This window comes from Oncorhynchus mykiss, chromosome 22, assembly GCF_057628025.1.
Source record: "Oncorhynchus mykiss isolate SJ-2025 chromosome 22, ASM5762802v1, whole genome shotgun sequence".
In the NCBI taxonomy this organism is placed as follows: Eukaryota; Metazoa; Chordata; class Actinopteri; order Salmoniformes; family Salmonidae; genus Oncorhynchus; species Oncorhynchus mykiss.
The window spans coordinates 21,757,476-21,784,763 of record NC_143043.1 but is presented as its reverse complement, the minus strand read 5'-3'; the positions used below and the strand labels follow the sequence as shown (position 1 = coordinate 21,784,763).

Genomic DNA, 27,288 nt, shown 5'->3' with positions numbered 1-27,288 from the left:
ATCTGGGGCTCCACACAAGATCTCACCCCGTGGGGTCAAAATGATCACAAGAACAAAATACAACTATTTTCTGCCCAGGTCTGTTCTCCACATCTCATTTGTAAATGCCAACTCTTTAAAAAGCGCCCAGTATTTACCAATGCTCAGAATTTTCCCCAATTACTCATACTTTGTGTGTAGTGTGAGTCATTTGATGGTTGGAAGACTCATCTTACCAGATATTTATTTCCATCTGTCTTTAATCTTCATTCTTAATGCTTGTATTTCTCATATTACTTACAAAAATATTAATACCTGATAAGAGAATATTGCAGCTAAAAGCTGAATTACAAAATACCTATCGCACATACGTTTGTCTATTGTTGTGACTTAGATCAGTGTCACGGACGTGTGGAGAGACGGACCAAGGCGCAGTGGATGTTGAGTTCCACATAATTTATTCATAAAGTGAAACTTAGCAACAATAAATCAATAAACTAACAACGAAACGTGACTACGTGGTACACAAAATAATATCCCACAACACAGGTGGGAACAATGAAGAACTTAAGTATGATCCCCAATCAGAGACAACGATAATCAGCTGCCTCTAATTGGGAACCATACCAAGCTCACCAACATAGTACTAGGAAAACTAGAACACAACATAGAAATACTAGATCACCCCCCTAGTCAAGCCCTGACCTACTACACCATAGAGAAACAATGGTTCTCTATGGTCAGGGCGTGACAATCAGATCAAATTTATGCAGAAATACAGGTAATTCCAAAGGGTTCACATACTTTTTCAAGCCACTACATTACGTAAAACCCAATGGACCATATGGACTATTCAATTAAAACTGAATTCTTTGTAAAATGAAACAAATATTGGCCAATTATTTTATACATTCATCAAATGACATAAAAACACAAAAATGACTGCCCTTCTATTACCCCCCCCCCCCCCCCCCCCGCGCCCCCTTGACACACGGGCACACACACACACAGAGAGAAAGAAAGAGAGATGTATGTTTAGTTTATGACGAGAGATTTGGGGAGTGCTAAAGGAAGCGAGGTGTGTCTCTCTCTACAGTATAATTACGAGTTAATTCTCTGGGAAGCCATGCAGACAGAACCCTGACAGGAACTACATCTCAGTAAGTACACTATTTCTAAATATGCCTTATTTTGACAATATTTATTTTTTTAAACAATGTTTTTTTAAAGAAACATGTAAAACATGATAGAGTTTAACAGATAGCACTTTGATTGCTGTGTTACAGTACTTTGAACTATGGGAGACTAAAATTGCCAATGCAGGGAAATATGTTCTTTGTATATCTTTAATTGTTAATAAGTATTTTTTGATCTACTTAGGGATACGTTTACTAAATGTTTATTCCAGATGAAATAAAAGACCAAAAACAAAACAAAGCTAAAATGTTTGTATTCCATTTGGAAAAGTACAATTTCTGCTGTAATGCTAATTCTTAAGTAATCAAGAAAGTAGTTTATTTGACCCGTGTCAGTGCTTAATTTACCAGCAAATACTGGGATAAATACTTAGTACCTGCGTAAAATATCAATTAATTCAGTAACTTAGGTGCTTACTGATTACCTCAGTGCTTTCAATGCTCCAGCCAGTGGAAATCCATTGAAATACCATATTATATACAGTATCTTGACATTAATGTCAAAGCAATTATATTTTATAAGTACCTGAGAAAAACTGTTTATAAAGGTATCTTTGCAGACAGTATTTACCTGGCAACTACATGAATAAAAAGCAATGCAAAAGGATTTTAAAAAATATGTTGGCCAACACCCCACTGTTACTTTCCCTGGTAAGGAACATTGGTCTTAGTGTGCAGCCACATCTTTCTAGGACACTATTGTTCCATATGTTTGCAGATAGCATTTTCCACAACCAGTCAGACTGGTTAGATGTGACTGAATGTAGCAATATGTTGACAAGGACCTCCTCCATCTCTAACTCTAGGTTCTATACTAGCGAAAGCGGGGACAAAATATAATATTTTAAATAAATCATTAAAATAAGTATAAATATTTTTTCAATTTCAGGGTTTTGATCTGAAACATCGAGATGTGGGGTCACAACCAAGGTAAATGTTTGTAAATGCAGACCCATTTAAATTGTTTCTACCTCTCTTTCAATTTATAGTGTAGGTAATTTGGCTCATATTCTATATAAATCTCTCCTTGTATAGGAAACCAGCATCCCTCTGGCTACAACGTGAACCCAAGCGGGTGCGAACCGCCAATGCCAGGTGGGGGACAACCTGGCGGGTGCACCATTGGTGCCATCCTGACCCCATTATGCCCTCCCTACCAGCCCCCCTCCACTTGCTACCCTGTGCCACCATCTTATCCAGTACAGGGTCCCCATGGAGGTCATGGGCATGGGCACGATCATGGGCACGGACCTCATGGCCATGATCATGGTCACGGGCACGGACCTCATGGCCATGATCATGGTCACGGGCACGGACATCATGGCCATGATCATGGTCACGGTCACGGGCATCGTGGAGGTCACGGTCATGGAGGGCACGGTCATGGAGGACACGGAGGGCACGGTCGCGGAGGGCATGGTCATGGGCATGGTCATGGTCATGGGCACGGTCATGGGCATGGTCATGGGCACGGTCATGGATGCAGGCACAGGCACAAGCATGGGCATTGGCATGGGGGTTGTCACAAGAAAGGGAAGCAGAGTCATGGGGTAAGAGATCTTTTTAGTCTAAAACGAATTGAAAGTGCTCCATAGTAAAAAAATCTCTGTTCAATTGAAATAATTTATGTTGAATTAAAGGTGTTCCTTTTCTGTTTCTCCTCCATCCAGAGTTCAAGCAGCTCCTGCAGCAGTGACTCCGACTAGAGCCTGCAGTCAGAGGGACATGACTTATCCTCTTATCAGCCGTAAGAGACCTGGATCTCTCTCCCCAGTTCTTTACTATAGCCCCAGAACCAATCCCTAATCCCCATCCCTAATATATGGATGTTACAAACCCACATCTCTCCCGCTCATATGTCTGATTTTTTTCAAAGCATGATGGTTTCTTTTATGTATAATAATTAAAGGACACAGAGGGAATCTTATTTTTTCTTGTTGTATGCCAAAATGATTAAAAATAAATAAATAACTGTCCAATTACTATGTACATCATAACTACAACCCACAGTATACGTTTTTGATATTTCAATTATTGTGGGCCTGGGGAGTTCTGATTTGTTTCTGGGTATTTGGTTATCCGAGCCAAGCTATAATTGTAACCCTGCATAGTTTCCTCATAAAGTCAAGCATTCCTAAACATTGATTTGTAGGAACCTAAACTCAAATGTGGGCGGGTTGCCTGTTTTGCATTGTTATTTTGTCATGAATACATGTCACATATCAGTTTGCACACAATATAAACAAATAAAAATATATCCATAAGTTAATAAAGCTGCATACAAACTTAGTCTCTTTGTTGCTTTATTGAGTAAGGCAGCTCCAAAATGCAGGTGTTTGAGCCTATCTCAGTGCTCTCTGTGGTGGTGGGGCAGCCATTGGAAAAAACGGAGCAGAGGGGTTGGTAATGTTCTCTAAATTGGGTGTGATTGGGTTATGTTCTCTAGTTCCACCGTGATTGGCTCAGTGTTCTGTCACTCATGGGGACACCACTGTCGCACCCAAATCTAAGAGTAAAGCTCGAAAATTCAAGCCCCAAGGGTTCTGCCATAGAGAGTTACATTAGAAGTGCCCATCCAAGAGGGCTCAAGGTCATTGGACACAGATAAAATTACGTGAAATCACGTTATATCTACAGTAGCTTTGATTGGACTGATCATGTCAACCTCATACATTCAAAATCTTAGCTAGCAAACTAGTAGTCATCATCATGGATCTAGTCGACAATCTACTGGCAAATTATTTTTAATCCTTGTCATATGAAGACAAATAATGAAGAAAAATTATAGATAAAACATATTAGTGCTCATCGGCCATTGGACATAAACATTACACAAGTTGGAAATCGCAAATTCAACAATGAGTGGTTTGGAAGGAATTAGTATAGTGGCTAACAAGCAATCACTGGCCTGCTATTCAGTGGAGTGGGTTTGTGGTTCCAAGTCTGGGATTAAGGGTCCATTTTCCAAATTTAAAAGGATAAACATTCAACATTGGCCATGCTGTCAATCCAGCATGATTTCTGCCGCGCTCAAAACAACTGTAAACTCAGAACTGTGAAATGTGAAATCTGACTTCAGTGAGTTCAAGAGAACTGGGAACTCTGGGAAAAAAATAGCCTTGACTGGGAAAATGCATTTTCAATGGTCATCCAACTCGGAATTGCAAGTCGGGAACTCTGTCCTCTTTCTAGAGCTCTGACCCGAAGATCACTGACGTCATCATGATTCGACCTTAAATCCAGAGAACGCAAGACTTTGATGACAAAATTTGTTCACGAAGGTGAGTCCAAAGAATGTATTGTATGCTGCTGCATAAATTATATAATATGCCAGGGAGACATGTATACTGTAGCTAAGAAAGTAATACTAAGTGTATGTTGGCCATGTTCTGTTATAATCTCCACCCGGCACAGCCAGAAGAGGACTGGCCACCCCACATAGCCTGGTTCCTCTCTAAGTTTCTTCCTAGGTTTTGGCCTTTCTAGGGAGTTTTTCCTAGCCACCGTGCTTCTACACCTGCATTGCTTGCTGTTTGGGGTTTTAGGCTGGGATTCTGTACAGCACTTTGAGATATCAGCTGATGTACGAAGGGCTATATAAATAAATTTGATTTGATTTGATTTGTGTAGTAAACTGTTAGTAGCCCATGTGCCTCACTCTAATAATTTGGTCCCTAAATAGATTTTTAGGTTTGCCCCACCAAGATGTACATGCTAAAATCGCCACTGCCCTGGGATGTCACATGCATCACACTTATATCAATCAGTACACTCCTAAAACCTAAGCATACGAAACTTCTAATACATCAAATAAGCCTCACGTATTAAAATAACAATTCATTTTTATCTGGACTAAATTTGACACCAATTGCTCCCCTCCCCATTCAAAAACTCCTCACTTGCTTAATAATTAATGATCTACTTAACGTAGACAGATTTTTGGCACAGAAACCCCACTCGCGTAGCCTCTTCCTCTGCTGAACGTAAACTTGCAGAGAGGTTTGAAGTAGTGATGGGAAAACGAGGCTTTCTGAAGGCTTTTGGGCTTTCACCAATATGTGCCGGAAAATGACTCAAAGCTTTTAAACAATGTGCATTAGTGACATCTGCTGGTCAGCAATAAACACCATTTGATGTTCAGATAGAAGTATTATTACTGTTAGGTTTGCCTCTAGCACAGGGCCCGCGCCAGAACGAATCTGTTGGACGGGCATTTGATTTCCATAGGGGGGCACGTTTTGTCACGGGATCTCCTTTTTGGATATATGTAAAATATATATATATATATATATATATATATATATATATATATATATATATATATATATATATGAAACAGAAAGCATTGGTGTTGGAACCCGGTATAAGCTTATTTTTATAACTTCAAAATAAAAATTAATATCATAACCGTCAAGACTCGGTCAGCAAGATGCATGGTCAAATTACGAAAACATCTGTAGCCTAAACATCATTACAAGCGCCAAGTGTGCTTGATAATAGTGAAAATCATCACAAAAGCAATAATGGCATAATGAATACAAGTCTATATATGACAGCAGTCCAAATTCAATTATCAGTTGGAGCATGTCCATGTCACATAGCCTTAACAATAAAAGCAATTGAGTGTTGCTGATGTCACAAAGTGCTACACAGAAACCCGGCCTAAAGCCCCAAACAGCAAGCAATGCAGATGTTTAAGCATGGTGGCTAGGAAAAACTCCCTAGAAAGGCAGGAACCTAGGAAGAAACATAGAGAGGAACCAGGCTCTGAGGTGTGGCCAGTCCTCAGGAGTAAATGTCAGTTGGCTTTGCATAGCCGAGCATTCAGAGGTCAAGACAGCGGGTGTGGTAGAGAGAGAGGTTGTCGAAACGGCTGGTCCGGGGCAAGGTAGCATGCCCGGTGAACAGGTGCAGGGTTCCATAGCCGCAGGCAGAACAGTTGAAACTGGAGCAGAAGCACAACCAGGTGGACTGGGGACAGCCAGACGTCATCAGTCCAGGTAGTCCTGAGGCATTGTCCTAGGGCTCAGGGGAGGGGGAGAGAGAGAGAGAGAATTAGAGGGAGCATACTTAAATTCACACAGGCCACCAGAATTACACCATATATAACAGACTGACCCTAGCCCGTGCCAATATATCCTCCTAACACCGGCTTCGAGGGCATTATCACTTTTATACAACGGGTTACCAACATAAAAATAATGATTTAGATATTTTCATTTAAAAAAAAAAAAAAATCATACAATTTCATCCTTCCACGAGATATAGTCCCGACATAAATCTAAGGTTGCTACACAAATTGGCTGGACGTTTCATCTATCAGTTTGGTAGCCAGAGACGCGACCCAGTCGTTAAGTCTTTTTGCTTTGTATCTATGGACAATACCCAGTCGTTCGTTCTAAGTGTTCCATTGCCATACTAGCTGGAAATGTTCTTATCCCTTGCTTGCTAGCTAGCCAACTATGCCTATGTAACGGATGTGAAACGGCTAGCTTAGTTAGCGGTGCGCGCTAAATAGCGTTTCAATTCGTGACGTCACTTGCTCTGAGACCTTGAAGTAGTAGTTCCCCTTGCTCTGCAAGAGCCGTGGCTTTTGTGGAGCGATGGGTAACAATGCTTCGAGGGTGACTATTGTTGATGTGTGCAGAGGGTCCCTGGTTCGCGCCCGGGTATGGGCGAGGGGGCGGTCTAAAGTTATACTGTTACATTGGTGCCGTGACCCGGATCACTGGTTGCTGCGGAAAAAGGAGGAGGTCAAAAGGGGGGTGAGTGTAACGGATGTGAAACGGCTAGCTTAGTTAGCGGTGCGCGCTAAATAGCGTTTCAATCGGTGACGTCACTTGCTCTGAGACCTTGAAGTAGTAGTTCCCCTTGCTCTGCAAGAGCCGCGGCTTTTGTGGAGCGATGGGTAACGATGCTTCGACGGTGACTGATGTGGATGTGTGCAGAGTGTCCCTGGTTCGCGCCCGGGTATGGGCGAGGGAACGGTCTAAAGTTATACTGTTACACCTAACCTTTCAGGCACGTCAAACAGTGTAGCCAGAATAACATTAAAGTAGCTGCATTTGCGTTTGTTTAAGCTGTTTTCTAGTGACATTTATTTGGATACATCCATAACAATTAGCTAATGATGCACGGTTTTGCCTAGCATAGAAAATGTGCTCTCTTGTCAGGACACTGTCATTCAGAGGAGCTAGCAACAACACAGCTCACACAATCACTTCAAGCTGAAAAGACTGCAAACTAGCTGCATTTAGTTTCATTTGACCTATTTTCTATTTATTTTATTTTACCTTTATTTAACCAGGCAAGTCAGTTAAGAACAAATTCTTATTTTCAATGACGGCCTGGGAACAGTGGGTTAACTGCCTGTTCAGGGGCAGAACGACAGATTTGTACCTTGTCAGCTCGGGGGTTTGAACTCGCAACCTTCTGGTTACTAGTCCAACACTCTAACCACTAGGCTACCCTGACATTTCTTTGTATATATAAATATATATATATATATATCTATAAAAATGATGCCAGCTGATTCATGATTTCGACTGACTGAGAAAAGCTGTCTGTCTGCCTGTATGTCTCGTCCCGACAGTTCATTACTATGGGACAGCAGGAGATTGATTCAATATTGAAATTCGATGTTTCAAATGTCGGGGAGAGACAGACAGCAAAGTTTATACAAATCTCTGCTGTTAAAAACCAAATGCTAGTCAAAAATACATTTGAGATAATGCTGGGCTGATGAGACAGTGGATTGCGCAGTCAGATGGAACATAGTAAATAGGCATTTCAACATTATAGATTTAGCCGGTGGTAATTTGTGGAATAGACACCGGCTGGAATGCGGTTTTAACCAATCAGCATTCAGGATTAGACCCACCCGTTGTATAAAATGCCAATTTACCACAGTTTAGGGCTGTTTTTAGGCTTGATGCAATATATCACAACCCCCAAAGGTGACTTATTGTTACTATAAACTGGTTAACAATGTAATTAGAACAGTAAAACATTTGGGGTCATACCCATGGTATATGGTCTGATATACCACGGCTTTCAGCCAATTCAGGGCTCAAACCACCCAGTTTATAAAACCCGTTTTAGCATGGACATTGCCATTGAGTGCTTCCATTTTAAAGTATCCAACTGGGTGGGGATTCCTATGAGTTGGGAGCAATCAGCCAATGAAGAAGAAAATGGCTGCCCAAGTTGTCACAGACACTATAGAGTAACACACTAAGAGTCATAATACCCCAAGGAAACGGTTCCAATTGTATTTCCACCATTTATTTTTCCCATATGGGATTTTAGAAAAACATAAAATAAGGGCTGTATTTCTTGTAGGCTTAACCTGGCGTTACGTTTTAGTAACCGTGTAAATCTTTCCAGGACAAGGTGACTTTTATCAATATATTTGCCTGTATTTACCCCAAAAATGTAATATTAATTAGCTGCTAAAGTGGCTATCATAAAGAACTACAAATTCAATGATGATCTGGACGAGACTACGAATCTCTGGATTAACTATCTAATGTTAGCTAAATGTAGTAATGAATAAATAGGCTACATTTCTTTAAATGGGCAATTATGTTAACTGTCTTGTGCAAGTTTTACATTGAATAAAATACCTGTTAGCAAAGGTATCAGCTAGAGATGACGTGCAGGAGCTAGCAGGGATTTTTTTAGTTTTGCATGATGTCTACTTTGATGCTAATTGGCACTTTCGAATCTGAGAGTAAATAGAGCTGAATATATTCTTAAGTCACCTTGTCCTAGAGAGATTTACGCAGTTATCGAAAGTAATGTCAGAGTAAACCTAATTGAAACGCATCCCTTGGGGAAAATGAATGGTGGAAAACTTATTGGAACCATTTCCCTGTTTGATGGGTATTATGACGCCTCCATTGAAAATCAGGGTTATTCCACCAAATATTGATTTTTGAACTCTTCCTACATTAAAACATGAGTATTGTGTTGTTTAAAAATTAATAGGAACTTATTTTCCTTGCATTATTCCAGGTCTGACAACACTGCATCTTTTTTGTTATTTTGACCAGTTGTCATTTTCTGCAAATAAATGCTCTAAATAACAATATTTTTATTTGGAATTTGGGAGAAAGTTTGTCAGTAGTTTATAGAATAAAAGCAAAATGTTAATTTTACCCAAACAAATACCTATAAATAGTAAATCCAGAGAAACTGATAACTGATAATTTTGCAGTGGTCTCTTCATGTTTTCCAGAGCTGTATATCTAGCTGATTATTATGAAGTAAAATGTTTGCTTTGTGTATCTCTTGTTGCGTCATTATTGTTGCCATTGTCCTGGCTGGAAGAAGGTTCATTGAATGGGCATATCCATCGTGGACAGTAGGGGGAGTGCAAGTGCTTCTCAAATGTAACATTTCATGCCTTCTCCACACTCGTCCTCACAACAACATATTCAAGAGAACGTCCTCGGAGAATGCATTTGAAGCACGGTAGTAAGCATATTGAGAAACACCCATGATTTTGATTCGTGAGTGTGTGTGATATTGGTGTTGGATAAGTATTTTCGACATAAATAAAACCTTCTAGAAACAATGCAACACTGCTATGTTGATCTGATCCTTGCTGTTGGAAAACTACATTAGTGTCTGACTTTCGGCTGTCACCGATGCACGTCCCCCGACTTCACTCTTCGACTTTCGTTTACAGTCAGTCGCTTTCTCCTTACCCCTTAAGCACGCCCGATATCTTGACATTGCATTAGTCAAGCCACTTAGTCTTCCAACTACAAATGATATGTTTCTCCAAAGTGACTAACAATAACCTAGCCAATTAACAATAATTGGTGGACTTCTCCATACTGCAATGCAAGGAAGAATTAAACAGCGTTTTTAGTTAGTCAAGCCTTATCTACCTCACCTCTGACATTTGTGAGCCAATGTAAAAGAGGTCAATATGTCCAAGTTTACACTGTCCATAGTTCATTGTCACATTTAATCTCTGTAAAAAAAAAAAACATGTACATCTTTCTTGTGTTCTCTTTAAGGTCTAAGGACAAGTGGTAAGCACTTGCAATTGATTGATCTGTGATCAATTTAGCTTTGAGACGGTTAGCTAGCTACAGTGTGCAGGCTCAGATGTTGTAATACTCCCTCCACAGAAATTAAGGGGGGGGGGGGGGCAGACATGCACGTTAAAAGCATTAGCTACATTAACAGCACCACATGTAGGAGAGTGATAGAAATCCTCATCCTTGGGTTTAGGAGCTAACAAATGAAGCTCGTTCTGCTACTACTACTTAACACCTGCATTGCTGTACCTAAAATGTTTCAGCTTGTGTTTACATTGCCTCTGTGTGTGTTTGGGGGAAGATGTCAAGTCAGTCCGAGGTGCTGATGGAGAAAGTGGGGAATGCTGGGGTAATCACCTTGAATCGATCCAAAGCCCTGAACTTGATCCGACTCTCTCACTATCTAGGCTACCTGTCACTAGGGCCATGGGTCAAGGACAGGAAACCATATCAGATCCCCTACTGCAAACAACAGCAGCCAACTGTAGGAGTAGTTAATTAAATGTGGCAACAGTTTGGCTAAACTGCTTACCTCTATTCACAGTAGGGAATTGGGCAAGTTAAGGTTGCATTCAAAATCTTAAATGTTGAAAAACTTGTTTTAATGGCCGTGGAACGTGCAAATACTTGTTTAAACACAAATATATTTTGCAATATGCAACAACTATTCTATAGCTTGAATGCAATGAGAGTTACATTGGCATTCCAATGGGCAAATGTAGTAGCTTGTCGTGCATCATGGGTAAACCTAAGATGGCAGTCAGCATTGACTTACACTGATCCACATAATGTACTCCACTGTTTTGAATCTATTGCATGTTTCATCGTAGAAATGGTAGACGCACAAGGAGACTGATATTGTGATTATCAAAGGAGCCGGTGGGAAAGCCTTCTGTGCTGGTGGAGACATCAGAGGTAAACAACAGACTGTTGAGATCCACAAACACACACACAGGATCTTGATTTGTACTGAATGTGGTCATCTACATTTTCAAACGGGCGTCTTATCATTTCTGTGCTTTACTGAGCGCATTTTGTGATGTCATTTCCTCCTAGCTGTGACTGAAGCGGGGAAGGTAGGAGATCCCCTTGGTAAGGAGGACTTCCGTGAAGAATACATCCTGAACAATACTATTGGTACGTGTCCCAATCACGCATCTTCCATGATTATGTAAGAGAGGGGAGAGTTTTACAACAAACAGTATGCCTGTGTATTACATCATGTTTGGTTTTCATTATGAACCTACAAGGACATACCGTACTGTACATCCATTTTCTCTGATGAGACCAGTTATTTTTTTTGTATCTTAGGAGCACCTGTTTCCCTCCTTTGGCTATCAGTGACTTTTTCTACAACACTTGCTTTGACTTATATTTTATTTTATATTTTAAGGAACATATCAGAAACCATATGTGGCCCTTATTGGTGGGATAACAATGGGAGCGGTGAGGATAAAAATATATTATTTTGCCCAGACCTCCGAGCATACAGATAGATGACATTGCAAGTTATTTCTGCGGTGTATGTTTTGACCACCTGATGGCGACATGAGCGGGCATGATTAGCATGATTTCCTTGGAGCAGAGATGGAGTGTGGTCCTGGCTGTCACTGTAGCTTGTCTCAGTAATCTCCCTTGAAAAGGTTAGATGAAAATAAAAACAGGTAGGCTTCTAAACACAAACATGGTTTGCCAAAACCCAACAAGATGGCAGATAAGTAGCCAGTAGGGGTGCATGGGAAAAAAATAACTGGGGAAGCCTCCCCCCCATATAAGCCATATTTAACTCTGTGTTGTGATAATTGCATTGTTTGCTCTTTAACCTATTAGATCATATTCCTTGCAACTGTGATATATAGGCATAAAGGCTGAGACAATAAGTAGAATACATTCAACCATGCCTTTATTTTACATGACCTACAGCATGGTCAAGCAAGTTAATGTTTCCGCCATTTTCGGACCACTAAACTACTATTGATTTAGAATCACCCTACACCAATGCCATCCTCTTCTCTTTCATGTTGACGAAACGATCACTCTGTCATACAGTACATGCTTGTATTTTTTGTTGTCCTAGAATACCTGGCTAAAATGCTTGCCCGCTAGCCTAACTTCCATTCATGGGCAACATTATTTAGTTAACATTAGCCGTCTACATCTGGCTACATATTGAACTTCCATCCTCTCAGGCCAGGGGCACAACAATGTATGAATTAATGGTTAGATCAGAATCGCCATTATAATCATTGGCCAGTATGTACAATTAAGTAAAACCTCTCCATCCATGGCTAATTTAGGAAGGGGCCAATTTTAGCTAGCTGGGTAAACTATACACCAGAGGACAATGAGATGCAACAATTCAAGTTTTTCTGTCAATTATGTATGCTCTCTATGGGATTTGATAGGAGTGATGTCAAATCCTTGTATACAAAATTAGCCAATCAGCATTGAGCTAAACTGAGCGAGCTCAACTGAGAATGGTCCTGACGCACAAAAAAATAAAGTGTCAACGGAAGCTAGCTTGAATTGGCCCTTTCCCAGATGCTCGCTGGCTTCCCTTGCCTTCAATGCTATAGGTGGCCACAATGTCATACTCGTTTGGACCAGACAGCATCAGATAGATGGCCCACACATAGAGAGACAGGGGGGCTCTGTTTCTCCTGTGAGATACATTCAGCTTCTTGCGAATTGAAGAAAAGAAAATGTATGAAACATAGAGAGACGAAAGATAAATCATTTTGTTTTTTAATTGGGATTTTTTTGGGGGAAACCCTCGGCCACTATGAATACACACCACTGTAGGTAGCCAGTTGGGTCACAAACTAGAATGGGTATTTGAATATGTTGTCATTTTGTGAATATCATGTCCTTTTTTTTGTGTGCAGAAATACTACATTTGGAATGTTTAGCCTTTGAGTCATCACCAGTGACCCAATTTCAGGTTCTTTGAAATGACTAATGTTCCAAAAACAAGGACTGATTTTGCCTTTGGTGGAAAACTCTTGTACTATACGTGCATTAGACTACCGTCCACAGCAGTATGAAAATGCTTTCATTTGCAAAGTTCTGGGTCTGATATGGAGGAAATACTGATGGACTATTGATGTATTGCCCCTCATTCACTCTCAAGGAAGTACTTGTGTATTTCATTTCAGAATTTACTCTGAAGGTTTTGATCATAGTTAAACTGTACACACCTCATTTACACAAAGGCCTCTCTGTCTAGAGTACAATTAATGTGCCCCTATGAGTTCACACACTGTTCAAGTCCTTTGATGACACCCTTTTTATAGCTGACAATAAAATGTGTCAGTTCGCTCTATAATTTACAGACCTTGCTGCAGGTGGCAGCCATGTGCTTAACATCCTGTAGTCCCTTTTTATTGTGAATTGATACCAAGGTGGGCTCTCATTGGTCGCGATGAGAAGTGACATAGACCAGAGCATGTTGCTGCCACTGTTTTTTCCCATCCTCCTGTCAGACTTGCCCGGTATGGGAATTGATACCTTGTTGTCCTGCAGATGGTTAGAAGCGGAGAGGCACTAGCTACAGTTACTCAGACAGTAGACATAGAGCTGCTGCCGAAGACAGTCAATACAACCATGAAGAGCGCACCATCATGCATTGTGATAGGAATGTGTGGAAGTGGTATGTCTGACAGAGTTGAAGCCAAGCCATGATTTAATATGAGTAGCCTAGATTGTTTTGGAATAAAGGGTTAAAGAAAATCTCACTTATACGTACACATTTCGATCCACTCAGAACCTTGTGCAGTCATTCCATGTTAGCGATGTATTATTTTGCCCAGCCCATAATGAGAAGTAATATGTGGCATGTGTATGCTGGATGAGACACTGTGGCAATAGTTTCACCCAGCTGTCAGACTGTCAGCTGTGTGTCCCCTCCCTTCCTCTTCCGGGTGCCCACCAAGGTCACTGAGCACAGACGAGCTGCATGTGTTTCCATCAGGTTCAATGTGTTTTTGTCGGTTTCCCCCTGGCAGGGTGGAGTCACGGAGAGGTGTGAGTCATTTAGATCGAGTTCACACACGGCACACAAAGATATGGCATATGAAAGGGTTTGACTCAGGCAGGCTACATTCAGACACATCTTCTTGTATGGGGTGGCAGGTAGCCTAGTGGTAAGAGCGTTGGGCCAGTAACCGAAAGGTTGCTTGACCAAATCCCCGAGCTGACAAGGTAAAAATCTGTTGTTCTGCCCCTGAACAAGGCAGTTCAGGGGCACTAGGCCGTCATTGTAAATAAGAATTTGTTCTTTACTGACTTGCCTAGTTAAATAAAATAAAAATAGGGTCACGGAGAGCTGTTCTGGATGACTGTGTGGTAATTCTCTCGGTAGCTGATGTGAGCAAGGCCTTTAAACAGGTCACAAAGCCGAGGGGCCAGATAGATTACCAGGACGTGTACTCAAAGCATGCACGGACCAACTGACAAGTGTCTTCACTGACATTTTCAACCTCTCCCTGACCGAGTCTGTAATACCTACGTGTTTCAATTATTCAATCATTATTTTTTATTTCTACTTTGCACATTCTCCCATTGCAAATCTACCATTCCAGTGTTTTACTTGCTATATTGTATTTACTTTGCCACCATGGCCTTTTTGCCTTTACCTCCCTTATCTCACCTCATTTGCTCACATCGTATATAGACTTGTTTATACTGTATTATTGACTGTATGTTTGTTTTACTCCATGTGTAACTCTGTGTCGTTGTATGTGTCGAACTGCTTTGCTTTATCTTGGCCAGGTCGCAATTGTAAATGAGAACTTGTTCTCAACTTGCCTACCTGGTTAAATAAAGGTGAAATAAAATAAACAAACAAATAAATAAATAAAGACCAGCATAGTCCCTGTGCCCAAGGAAGCGAAGGTAACCTGCGTGGCATTCATGTCGGTAGCCATGAAGTGCTTTGAAAGGCTGGTCATGGCTCACATCAACAGCATCCTCCCAGGAAACCCTAGACCCACTCCAATTCGCATACTGCCCCAACAGATCCACAGATGATGCAATCTCAATCGCACTCCACACTGCCCTTTCCCACCTGGACAAAAGGAACACCTATGTGAGAATACTGTGTGGGAAGGGTAGGCAACAACACATCTGCCACGCTGATTCTCAAGACTGGGGCCCCTCGGGGGTGTGTACTTACTCCCCTCCTGTACACCCTGTTCACCCACGACTGTGTGGCCAAACACGACGCCAAAACCATCATTAAGTTTGCTGATGACACAACAGTGGTAGGCCTGATCACAGACAACGATAAGACAGCCTATAGGGAGGAGGTCAGAGAACTGGCAGTGTGGTGCCAAGACAACAACCTCTCCCTCAATGTGAGCAAGACAAAGGAGCTGATTGTGGACTACAGGAAAAGGCGGGCCGAACAGGCCCTCATTAACATCGACTGGGCTGTAGTGGAGCGAGTTGAGAGTTTCAAGTTCCTTGGTGTCCACATCACCAACGAACTATCATGGTCCAAACACACCAAGTCATGAAGAGGGCACGACAAAACCTTTTCCCCCTCAGGAGACTGAAAAGATTTGGCATAGGTCCCCAGATCCTCAAAAGGTTTTACAGCTGCACCATCAAGAGCATCACCGCCTGGCATGGCAACTGCCCGAGATCTGACCGTAAGGCGCTACAGGCGTGCAGCCCAGTACATCACTGGGTCCAAGCTTCCTGCCATCCAGGACCTATATAATAGGCCGTGTCAGAGGAAAGCCCATAAAATTGTCAGACTCCAGTCACCCAAGTCATAGACTGTTTTCTCTGCTACAGCACGGCAAGCGGTACCGGAGTGCCAAGTCTAGGACCAAAAGCCTCCTTAACAGCTTCTACCACACGCCATAAGACTGCTGAACAATTAATCAAATGGCCACCGGACTATTTACATTGACACCCCCCCTCCATTTGCTTTGTACTCTGCTGCTACTCGCTGTGTATTATCTATGCATAGTCACTTCACCCCTACCTACAGGTGCAAATGACCTCAACTAACCTGTACCCCCGCACACTGACTCGGTACCGGTACCCCCTGTATATAGCCTCGTTATTGTTACGTATTGTGTTACTTTTTACATTTTTATTTACTTTAGTTTATTTGGTAAATATTTTCTTAACTCTTCAACTGCTCTGTTGGATAAGGGCTTGAAAGTAAGCATTTCACACTATGGTCTACACCATAGTGTGACAAATATTGTTTGATTTGACTTACCTTACTTAATTACTCACCAGTAAGGGGCAATATAGCCTACTACCTGGGGGCCTCCTGAGGATCTCAGGAGTCCTCTAAAGGATGTTTTACACCAAACATCTTTATCACTATTGTTTATACATTTGGGCTTCAAGTTTGTTCTCTTCATATTTCCATGGGGGGAAAGTGTGGATGTCTTAGCGATAGACAATTGGGAAAAATCATAAATTCAGTGGTTGGATGGTGAAAGCAAGTGTTATGGAAGTATTTTACCCCTGTCCAATCAGAACTATCTCCCCTGAGTGAGGGCTTGATTTATTGGCCTGTCTGTTTTTTTATGGTGTGCCCACATCCCGGTCTAACACTGAAAACAATGACGAGCCTACCTGTTGGCCTGATCAAACACGACAGAGCCACTGGGCTATATTGACACAATTTCTAAACGTGTTATTTCAATCACCCTGCCACATTTTTCAGATGTAAGTTGTATATATGTTTTAACTCTTATGTACTTAACTCTAAACTGATAACTTGTAATGCCCCCTATCTTACATCAGATGATAGGCTCACCATTTAGTAATTTGAACTACCATTTAATCCAATTGCAAGAAATGCAAGATTCACATTTCAAAACTTTTTTTTTTTTTTTTTTGTCCTGGTTAGAAAGAGTAGTAGATGGTACATATCCTTTTCTATACAGTATTTGACAAGAAGGCATATTAGTCCAAGTCACAGAATGGCACTGATCCAGACCCAAATTCAGTTACTGCTCTGTTCAATCATTGGGCATCTTTTGAGTTCAATATCATTACATTAGACTTTCATTAGACAGTCATGAATGCATTAGTGAATCAATCATACAATCAATTTGATTTCGGTAAAAACAATCTAACTGCATAACATAATGGCAGTCTGTCACACCCTGATCTGTTTCACCTGTCCTTGTGATTGTCTCCACCCCCTCTAGGTGTCGCCCATCTTCCACATTATCCCCTGTGTATTTATACCTGTGTTCACTGTTTGTCCGTTGCCAGTTCGTCTTGTTTGTCAAGTCAACCAGCGTTTTTGTTATCAGCTCCTGCTATTCCCAGTCTCTTTTTTTTCTTGCCCTCCTGGTTTTGACCCTTGCCTAACTTTGCCCCACCTCTGGATTGTTGACCTCTGCCTACCCTGAACCTGAGCCTGCCTGTCGTCCGGTACTGTTGCCCCACCTCAGGTTTACTGACCCCTGCCTGCCTTGACCTGTCTATCGCCTGCCCCTGTTGGAATATTAAACCATTGTCAATTCAACGTGTCTGTATCTGGGTCTTACCTTGATTCCTGATAGTACGAACTGGCCATGACTGACCCAGCAGATCCGGTGCCAGCTCAGTGTGCCCTCGTCTTCGAGCTTCAGCCGCCCTCTTTCCCTTCGGATCATGCCAAGATAGCCTACCTCATCACGCTGAAGTCCGGGAGGGCTTTCACCTGGGCTGCTGCAGTGTGGGAACAACAGCCAGTCTGGAGTGGTTTGTGGGAGAAGTGAGAGAGGTTTTTGATGCCCCATTCTCCGGGCGAGAGGACTCCCGCAGTGTAGCTGATTATGCTGTGGATTTCCATACTTTGGCAGCGGAGAGAGTTCTTGGAATCAAGTGGCACTGTCCCATATATTCCTGCACGGCGTCTCATAGGGGTCAAGGACAAGCTTGCACCCCGGGGCGTTACCTACGGAGCTCAATTCCCTCATCGCTTGACCATCTGTATCAATGAGCGATTATGGGAACGACGAATGGAGAGGAAATTGAATTTCCAGGGATCCCACCTTGCCTCCAAGTCATCCCGGAAGCTCCCGATGGCCTCGTTGCCGAGAGAACCTGAAGCTTCCCGAACTGCCCCGAGGGCTGCTAAAGATGGCCGAGTCACCTCCTCTTCATAAGCCTATGCCACTAGGCAGAGCTGGGCTATCGCCAGCGGAACAGCAATACAGGATTGACATGAAGAGTTGTCTGTATTGCAGGACTCTTCGTCATTTCGTGTCCCCTTGTCCTTTAAAAAAACAGGCTCACCGGTAGGAGCGAGTACTCTGGTGGGCTATGGAGAACGTTCCTGTTAGGAGCGAGTACTCTGGTGGGCTATGGAGAACGTTCCTGTTAGGAGCGAGTACTCTGGTGGGCTATGGAGAACGTTCCTGTTAGGAGCGAGTACTCTGGTGGGCTATGGAGAACGTTCCTGTTAGGAGCGTCATTGACCAGAGCGTCCGGTACTGTTGCCCCACCTCAGGTTTACTGACCCCTGCCTGCCTTGACCTGTCTCTTTCCTGCCCCTGTTGGAATATTAAACCATTGTCAATTCGACGAGACTGCATCTGGGTCTTACCTTGGTTCCTGATAGTAGTCATTTATTTGAATGGTAAATCTCTTGATAAACTGGGTAAATCAAGATGTAGCCTAGGCCTATTCACAATATACTGGTCAATGCATATTCAATAGGAGTGTATGCATGCATTGCGTTATTGAGCTTGTTTTGCTTGATTTCATGGGGCTACAGATGACAAACAATCAGTTTCCCTTCCATTTGGGACTGATCAGACTTTACCTACAAAGCTGGAAGCTACCAGTATCATTTTGCGTTGTAAAGTGTTCTTGCCTGTATGGACATTGTTCTGTGAACAGTAAATAACAGTTTCAACATTTCTACATGCCATGTCGCATTATTCAAGTGTGTTAACTTCTGGGAGGCATGAGTGGGGAGCTAACATGATACAGCCCAGACTCCCGGTGCAGGATAAGTGCATGCAGGCATGGTGCGCTCGCGCTGTAAGGGGACATCGGCTGCACTGATTAACAGACTTTCCAGCCTCCCGGGCAGGGCTAGCTGTGCCACCAGAGATTCTGGGTTTGAGCCCAGGCTCTGTTGCAGCCGGCTGCGACTGGGAGGTCCATGAGGCAACGCACAATTGGCCCAGCGTCGTCAGGGAGGGTTTGGCCGGCGGGATATCCGTCTCATCGCGCACTAGCGCGGGCTGGGCGCAGTGCACGCTGACCAGGTCGCCAGGTGTACAGCGTTTCCTTGGACACATTGGTGCGGCTGGCTTCCGGGTTGGATGTGCATTGTGTCAAGAAGCAGTGCGGCTTGGTTGGGTTGTGTTTCAGAGGATGCATGGCTCTTGACCTTGGCCTCTCCCGAGTCTGTACGGGAGTTGCAGCAATGAGACAAGACTGTAACTACTACCAATTGGGGAGAATATATATATATTTTTTAAAGGCACATTCTAGTAACAACAATTCTAGTACCGAAACGTTTTTCATGTTTTAGTATAGGAAAAGTACAGAAGTTTCAGTATACCGTGCAACACTCGTAGCACAGTGACTTTTTCCACTGTGTCCTATTGAAGCACTCTAGCTAATGGAGAATTAGTACAGTGCCTTGCGAAAGTATTCGGCCCCCTTGAACTTTGCGACCTTTTGCCACATTTCAGGCTTCAAACATAAAGATATACAACTGTATTTTTTTGTGAAGAATCAACAACAAGTGGGACACAATCATGAAGTGGAACGACATTTATTGGATATTTCAAATATTTTTAACAAATCAAAAACTGAAAAATTGGGTGTGAAATTATTCAGCCCCTTTACTTTCAGTGCAGCAAACTCTCTCCAGAAGTTCAGTGAGGATCTCTGAATGATCCAATGTTGACCTAAATGACTAATGATGATAAATACAATCCACCTGTGTGTAATCAAGTCTCCGTATAAATGCACCTGCACTGTGATAGTCTCAGAGGTCCGTTAAAAGCGCAGAGAGCATCATGAAGACCAAGGAACACACCAGGCAGGTCCGAGATACTGTTGTGAAGAAGTTTAAAGCCGGATTTGGATACAAAAAGATTTCCCAAGCTTTAAACATCCCAAGGAGCACTGTGCAAGCGATAATATTGAAATGGAAGGAGTATCAGACCACTGAAAATCTACCAAGACCTGGCCGTCCCTCTAAACTTTCAGCTCATACAAGGAGAAGACTGATCAGAGATGCAGCCAAGAGGCCCATGATCACTCTGGATGAACTGCAGAGATCTACAGCTGAGGTGGGAGACTCTGTCCATAGGACAACAATCAGTCATATATTGCACAAATCTGGCCTTTATGGAAGAGTGGCAAGAAGAAAGCCATTTCTTAAAGATATCCATAAAAAGTGTCGGTTAAAGTTTGCCACAAGCCACCTGGGAGACACACCAAACATGTGGAAGAAGGTGCTCTGGTCAGATGAAACCAAAATTGAACTTTTTGGCAACAATGCAAAACGTGTTTGGCGTAAAAGCAACACGGCTCATCACCCTGAACACACCATCCCCACTGTCAAACATGGTGGTGGCAGCATCATGGTTTGGGCCTGCTTTTCTTCAGCAGGGAAAGGGAAGATGGTTAAAATTGATGGGAAGATGGATGGAGCCAAATACAGGACCATTCTGGAAGAAAACCTGATGGAGTCTGCAAAAGACTCTGGGACAGAGATTTGTCTTCCAACAAGACAATGATCCAAAACATAAAGCAAAATCTAGAATGGAATGGTTCAAAAATAAACATATCCAGGTGTTAGAATGGCCAAGTCAAAGTCCAGACCTGAATCCAATCGAGAATCTGTGGAAAGAACTGAAAACTGCTGTTCACAAATGCTCTCCATCCAACCTCACTGATTTCGAGCTGTTTTGCAAGGAGGAATGGGAAAAAATGTCAGTCTCTCGATGTGCAAAACTGATAGAGACATACCCCAAGCGACTTACAGCTGTAATCGCAGCAAAAGGTGGCGCTACAAAGTATTAACTTAAGGGGGCTGAATAATTTTGCACGCCCAATTTTTCAGTTTTTGATTTGTTAAAAAAGTTTGAAATATCCAATAAATGTCGTTCCACTTCATGATTGTGTCCCACTTGTTGTTGATTCTTCACAAAAAAATACAGTTTTATATCTTTGTTTGAAGCCTGAAATGTGGCAAAAGGTCGCAAAGTTCAAGGGGGCCGAATACTTTTGCAAGGCACTGTATATGTATATACTGTACTCTATATCATCTACTGCATCTTTATGTAATACATGTATCACTAGCCACTTTAACTATGCCACTTTGTTTACATACTCATCTCAAATGTATATACTGCACTCAATACCATCTACTGTATCTTGCCTATGCCGCTCTGTACCATCACTCACTCATATATCTTTATGTACATATTCTTTATCCCCTTACACTTGTGTGTTTAAGGTAGTAGTTTTGGAATTGTTAGCTAGATTACTTGTTGGTTATTACTGCATTGTCGGAACTAGAAGCACAAGCATTTCCCTACACTCGCATTAACATCTGCTAACCATGTGTATGTGACAAATAAAATTTGATTTGACAATCAAAGCTACTGTAGATATAACATGATTTGACGTCATTTTTTTCTGTGGCCATTGACGTTTAGCCTTCTTGGTTGGGCACTTCTAATGTAACTATGGCAGCACCCAAGGGGCCTGAATTTTCTAGCTCTACCCTTAGATTGGGCAGTGACGTACAGTGCCTTGCGAAAGTATTCGGCCCCCTTGAACTTTGCGACCTTTTGCCACATTTCAGGCTTCAAACATAAAGATATAAAACTGTATTTTTTTATGAAGAATCAACAACAAGTGGGCACAATCATGAAGTGGAACGACATTTATTGGATATTTCAAACTTTTTTAACAAATCAAAAACTGAAAAATTGGGCGTGCAAAATTATTCAGCCCCCTTAAGTTAATACTTTGTAGCGCCACCTTTTGCTGCGATTACAGCTGTAAGTCGCTTGGGGTATGTCTCTATCAGTTTTGCACATCGAGAGACTGACATTTTTTCCCATTCCTCCTTGCAAAACAGCTTGAGCTCAGTGAGGTTGGATGGATAGCATTTGTGAATAGCAGTTTTCAGTTCTTTCCACAGATTCTCGATTGGATTCAGGTCTGGACTTTGACTTGGCCATTCTAACACCTGGATATGTTTATTTTTGAACCATTCCATTCTAGATTTTGCTTTATGTTTTGGATCATTGTCTTGTTGGAAGACAAATCTCCGTCCCAGTCTCAGGTCTTTTGCAGACTCCATCAGGTTTTCTTCCAGAATGGTCCTGTATTTGGCTCTATCCATCTTCCCATCAATTTTAACCATCTTCCCTGTCCCTGCTGAAGAAAAGCAGGCCCAAACCATGATGCTGCCACCACCATGTTTGACAGTGGGTATGGTGTGTTCAGGGTGATGAGCTGTGTTGCTTTTACGCCAAACATAACGTTTTGCATTGTTGCCAAAAAGTTCAATTTTGGTTTCATCTGACCAGAGCACCTTCTTCCACATGTTTGGTGTGTCTCCCAGGTGGCTTGTGGCAAACTTTAAACAACACTTTTTATGGATATCTTTAAGAAATGGCTTCCTTCTTGCCACTCTTCCATAAAGGCCAGATTTGTGCACTATACGACTGATTGTTGTCCTATGGACAGAGTCTCCCACCTCAGCTGTAGATCTCTGCAGTTCATCCAGAGTGATCATGGGCCTCTTGGCTGCATCTCTGATCAGTCTTCTCCTTGTATGAGCTGAAAGTTTAGAGGGATAGCCAGGTCTTGGTAGATTTGCAGTGGTCTGATACTCCTTCCATTTCAATATTATTGCTTGCACAGTGCTCCTTGGGATGTTTAAAGCTTGGGAAATCTTTTTGTATCCAAATCCAGCTTTAAACTTCTTCACAACAGTATATCGGACCTGCCTGGTGTGTTCCTTGTTCTTCATGATGCTCTCTGCGCTTTTAACGGACCTCTGAGACTATCACAGTGCAGGTGCATTTATACGGAGACTTGATTACACACAGGTGGATTGTATTTATTATCATTAGTCATTTAGGTCAACATTGGATCATTCAGAGATCCTCACTGAACTTCTGGAGAGAGTTTGCTGCACTGAAAGTAAAGGGGCTGAATAATTTTGCACGCCCAATTTTTCAGTTTTTGATTTGTTAAAAAAGTTTGAAATATCCAATAAATGTCGTTCCACTTCATGATTGTGTCCCACTTGTTGTTGATTCTTCACAAAAAAATACAGGTTTATATCTTTACGTTTGAAGCCTGAAATGTGGCAAAAGGTCGCAAAGTTCAAGAGGGCCGAATACTTTCGCAAGGCACTGTAGTGTCCCCATGAGTGACAGAACACTGAGCCAGTCACGGCGGAACTAGAGAACATTACCAACCCCTACGCTCCGTATTTTCCACTAGCTGCCCCACCACCACAGAAAGCAATAAACTAGGCTGAAACACCTGCATTTTGGAGCTGACTTACTCAAGAAACCAAAAAAGAGACCCAGTTTTTATGCATGGACTTGCCTGCAATGATAACCCTCAATTGCCAGTAATATCCCCATTCCAACAACTGTCACTCAAATTATGTCTACATTGGTCATATGGCATTTCATAATCTAGCATTAAAGAGTCAGAGGATAGAGGAAGCTAAAAATGTAAATGAAATTGATCAGCAACTTGCGTGGTCTCCTGTTGATGATGATGATACACAAACGGCGTCTTAGATTTATGCGTTACAGCATTTTACAGTTGATCTGAATTTATGCTTGATGTTAGATAGAAGAAGCATAGTATTTCTGGCCTTGAATGTTTTCAGTACATCTGAAAGGTTTTCAACAGTTCTCTGGACATTTGTTCATTTACATTTTAATTAGGATGTGAATGGGCTGCTGATGGCTGTCAGACATTGTAGTCTATCAAATTAGGCACCATAGATGCCGTTCTTTCAAGACGACCAGACACTCTGGGACGGCTCGCATCTGGATGTTCAATTAATCCATTAGTGAGATCAAAAACAGTTCCCACTTCTGGGTCATGTACATAAGGGCACACAACGGAAATGTTTTTCCAACGAAAAATGAAAATGAACGTTTCTTATTGAAAGTAGTCACTCCCTGTTTCATAATGGAAGCAACTCACTTATATGGCTGTCTGGTGATGGTGAGGTTTCAGAATGAGGATTTCACCTGCACCCTTCCAGTGAGACCAAATAAAGTCCCATGCAAACAGCTGCTACCTGAGCTAGTCCTTTATCAGGACCTTCCTATCAGCGTTAGCACAGTAGCATGTGTCATAGAAGGGCTTACATACTGTACAGTGCCTACAGAAAGTATTTACACCCCTGGACTTTTTCCACATTTTGTTGTGTTACAGCCTGAATTTATAGTAGATTAATTTGAGATTTTTTTTGTCACTGGCCTACACACAATACCCCATAATGTCAAAGTGGAATTATGTTTTTAGACATTTTTACAAATTAAAAATGAAAAGCTGAAATGTGTTGAGTCAATAAGTATTCAACCACTTTATATTGGCCTGCCTAAATATGTTCAGGAGTAACAATTTGATTAACAAGTTGCATGGACTCACCGTGTGTGCAATAATAGTGGTTAACATTATTTTTTTTCAATGACTACCTCATCTCTGTACTCCACACATGCAATTATCTGCATGGCTCTCAGTCGAGCATTGAATTTCAAATACAGATTCGACCACATGCATCGCAAAGAAGGGCACCGATTGGTAGGTGGGTAAAAAAAAAAAAAAGTAGAAAGTAGACATTGAATATCCCTTTGAGCATGGTAAAGTTAGGATGGTGTATCAATACACCCAGTCTCTACAAAGATACAGACTTCCTTCCTAACCCAGTTGCAGAAGAGGAAGGAAACCACTCAGGGATTTCACCAAGAGGCCTATAGTCTTTAAAACAGTTATATTTATTGAAAATATATTGCAAGACCTGAAAATGGTTGTCTAGCAATGATCAATGACAAATTTGCCAGATCTTAAAGAATAATGGGCACATTTTGTACAGTCCAGGTGTGGAAAGCTCTTAGAGACTTACCCAAAAAGACTCACAGCTGTAATCGCTGCCAAACGTACTTCTACAAAGTATTGAGTCAGGGGTGCAAATATTTATGTAAATTAGATATGTCTGTATTTCATTTTTTTTTATAAATGTGCATAAATGTCTTAACATGGATGTCAATTATGGCAGCCCCCACTCCTCTTTGATTCAGAGGGGTTGGGTTAAATGCGGAAGCAACATTTCAGTTGAATGCCTTCAGTTGTACAGGTTGTACTAGGTATCCCCCTTTATTTATTTATTTTTATTTATTTATTTATTTATATTTGTACTTTGTCATTATGAGGTATTGTGTGTAGATGGGTGAGAATTTTTGCTTTGTAATTTCAGAAAATGTCCATAATATATCTGCCGCTAATAGTGGAATAATATTGTTTCACAGTATTACTTACCCACCAGTGTTGTGATGGCTGTGATATTCGAATATTGATTTCTCCCGCCAAAGCTGCATCTGTTGTCAAACTGGGAAAGCTGTTCGGACTTTGTGGCTGTGTTATCTAGTGGAAATCCCTAATTTCCTGGTTGCTAACGCTGCTGGGTTTTTCCAGGCTCAACATTTTCCCGTGTGTATTAAGAATGGTCCACCACCCAGAGAACATCCAGCCAACTTTACACAACTGTGGGAAGCATTGGAGTCAACATGGTCCAGCATCCCTGTGGAACGCTTTTGACACCTTGTAGAGCCCATGCCCCGACGAATTGAGGCTGTTCTGAGGGCAAAAGTGTGTGCAAATCAATATTACGAAGGTGTTCCTAATGTTTTGTTCACTCAGTGTACATTATGGGTATTTTCTGAAGGCTGTAACACAACAAAATGTGGAATAAGTCAACGACAGCTGCATATGCGTACTAGCCAATACTTACAGTGCATTCGGAAAGTATTCAGACCCCTTCACTTTTTCCACATTTTGTTACGTTACAGCATTATTCTAAAATTAGGGGAAAAAAACAATCTACACACAATACCCCAGAATGACATAGCAGGGTTTTGGCAAATTTATACAAATCTGAAATATCACATTTACATAAGACTCTTTACTCAGTACTTTGTTGAAGCACCTTTGGCAGCGATTACAGCATTGAGTCTTATTGGGTGTGATGCTACAAGCTTGGCACAACTGTATTTGGGGAGTTTCTCCCATTCTTCTCCGCAGATCCTCTCAAGCTCTGTCAGGTTGGATGGGGAGCGTTAAATGCACAGCTATTTTCAGGTCAAGGACATTCAGAGACTTGTTCCGAAGACACTCTTGCGTTGTCTTGGCTGTGTGCTTAGGGTCATTGTCCTGTTGGAAGGTGAACCTTTGCCCCAGTCTGAAGTTCTGAGTGCTCTGGAGCAGGTTTTCATCAAGGATCTCTCTGTACCTTGCTCCATTCATCTTTCCCTGTACCTCCCGCTGAAAAACATCCCCACAACATAATGCTGCCACCACCATGCTTCACCGTAGGTGAATGCGTGAGTCTTGGCATTCAGGCCAAAGAATTCAATCTTGGTTTCATCAGACCAGAGAATCTTGTTTCTTATGGTCTGAGAGTCTTTAGGTGCTCCAAGCTGGTGTCATGTGCCTTTTACTAAGGAGTGGCTTCTGTCTGGCACTCTACCATAAAGGCCTGATTGGTGGAATGCTGCAGAGATGTTTGTCCTCCTGGAAGGTTATCCAATGTCCACAGAGGAACTCTGGAGCTCTGTCAGAGGGACCATTGGGTTATTGGTCAAATCCCTGATCAAGTTGTAGGCCCTTCTCCCACGATTGCTCAGTTTGACCAGGCGACCAGCTCTAGGTAGAGTCTTGGTGGTTCCAATCTTCTTCCATTTAGGAATGATGGAGGCCACTGTGTTCTTGGGGACCTTCAATGCTGCAGACATGTTTTCGTACCCTTCCATAGATCTGTGCCTCGACACATTCCTGTCTCGGAGCTCTACGCACAATTCCTT

General features: G+C 42.0%; 2 protein-coding genes across 2 annotated transcripts in view; both read left to right on the top strand.

The window, feature by feature from the left end:
* Positions 1-1,016: 1,016 nt before the first annotated feature.
* Positions 1,017-3,464, top strand: LOC110501563 (uncharacterized). The gene is made up of 4 exons (XM_021579223.3): positions 1,017-1,139; positions 2,065-2,105; positions 2,211-2,725; positions 2,846-3,464. Exons 3-4 carry the CDS (start codon positions 2,388-2,390, stop codon positions 2,979-2,981), a joined length of 474 nt encoding a protein of 157 aa, XP_021434898.3. The 5' UTR covers positions 1,017-1,139; positions 2,065-2,105; positions 2,211-2,387; the 3' UTR covers positions 2,982-3,464.
* Positions 3,465-17,781: 14,317 nt separating this feature from the next.
* Positions 17,782-27,288, top strand: part of hibch (3-hydroxyisobutyryl-CoA hydrolase) — a 54,587-nt gene continuing 45,080 nt past the window's right edge. The window contains 1 exon segment of the mRNA XM_090216408.1: positions 17,782-17,940. Within this exon segment, the coding sequence (XP_090072534.1) occupies positions 17,782-17,940 (159 nt within the window).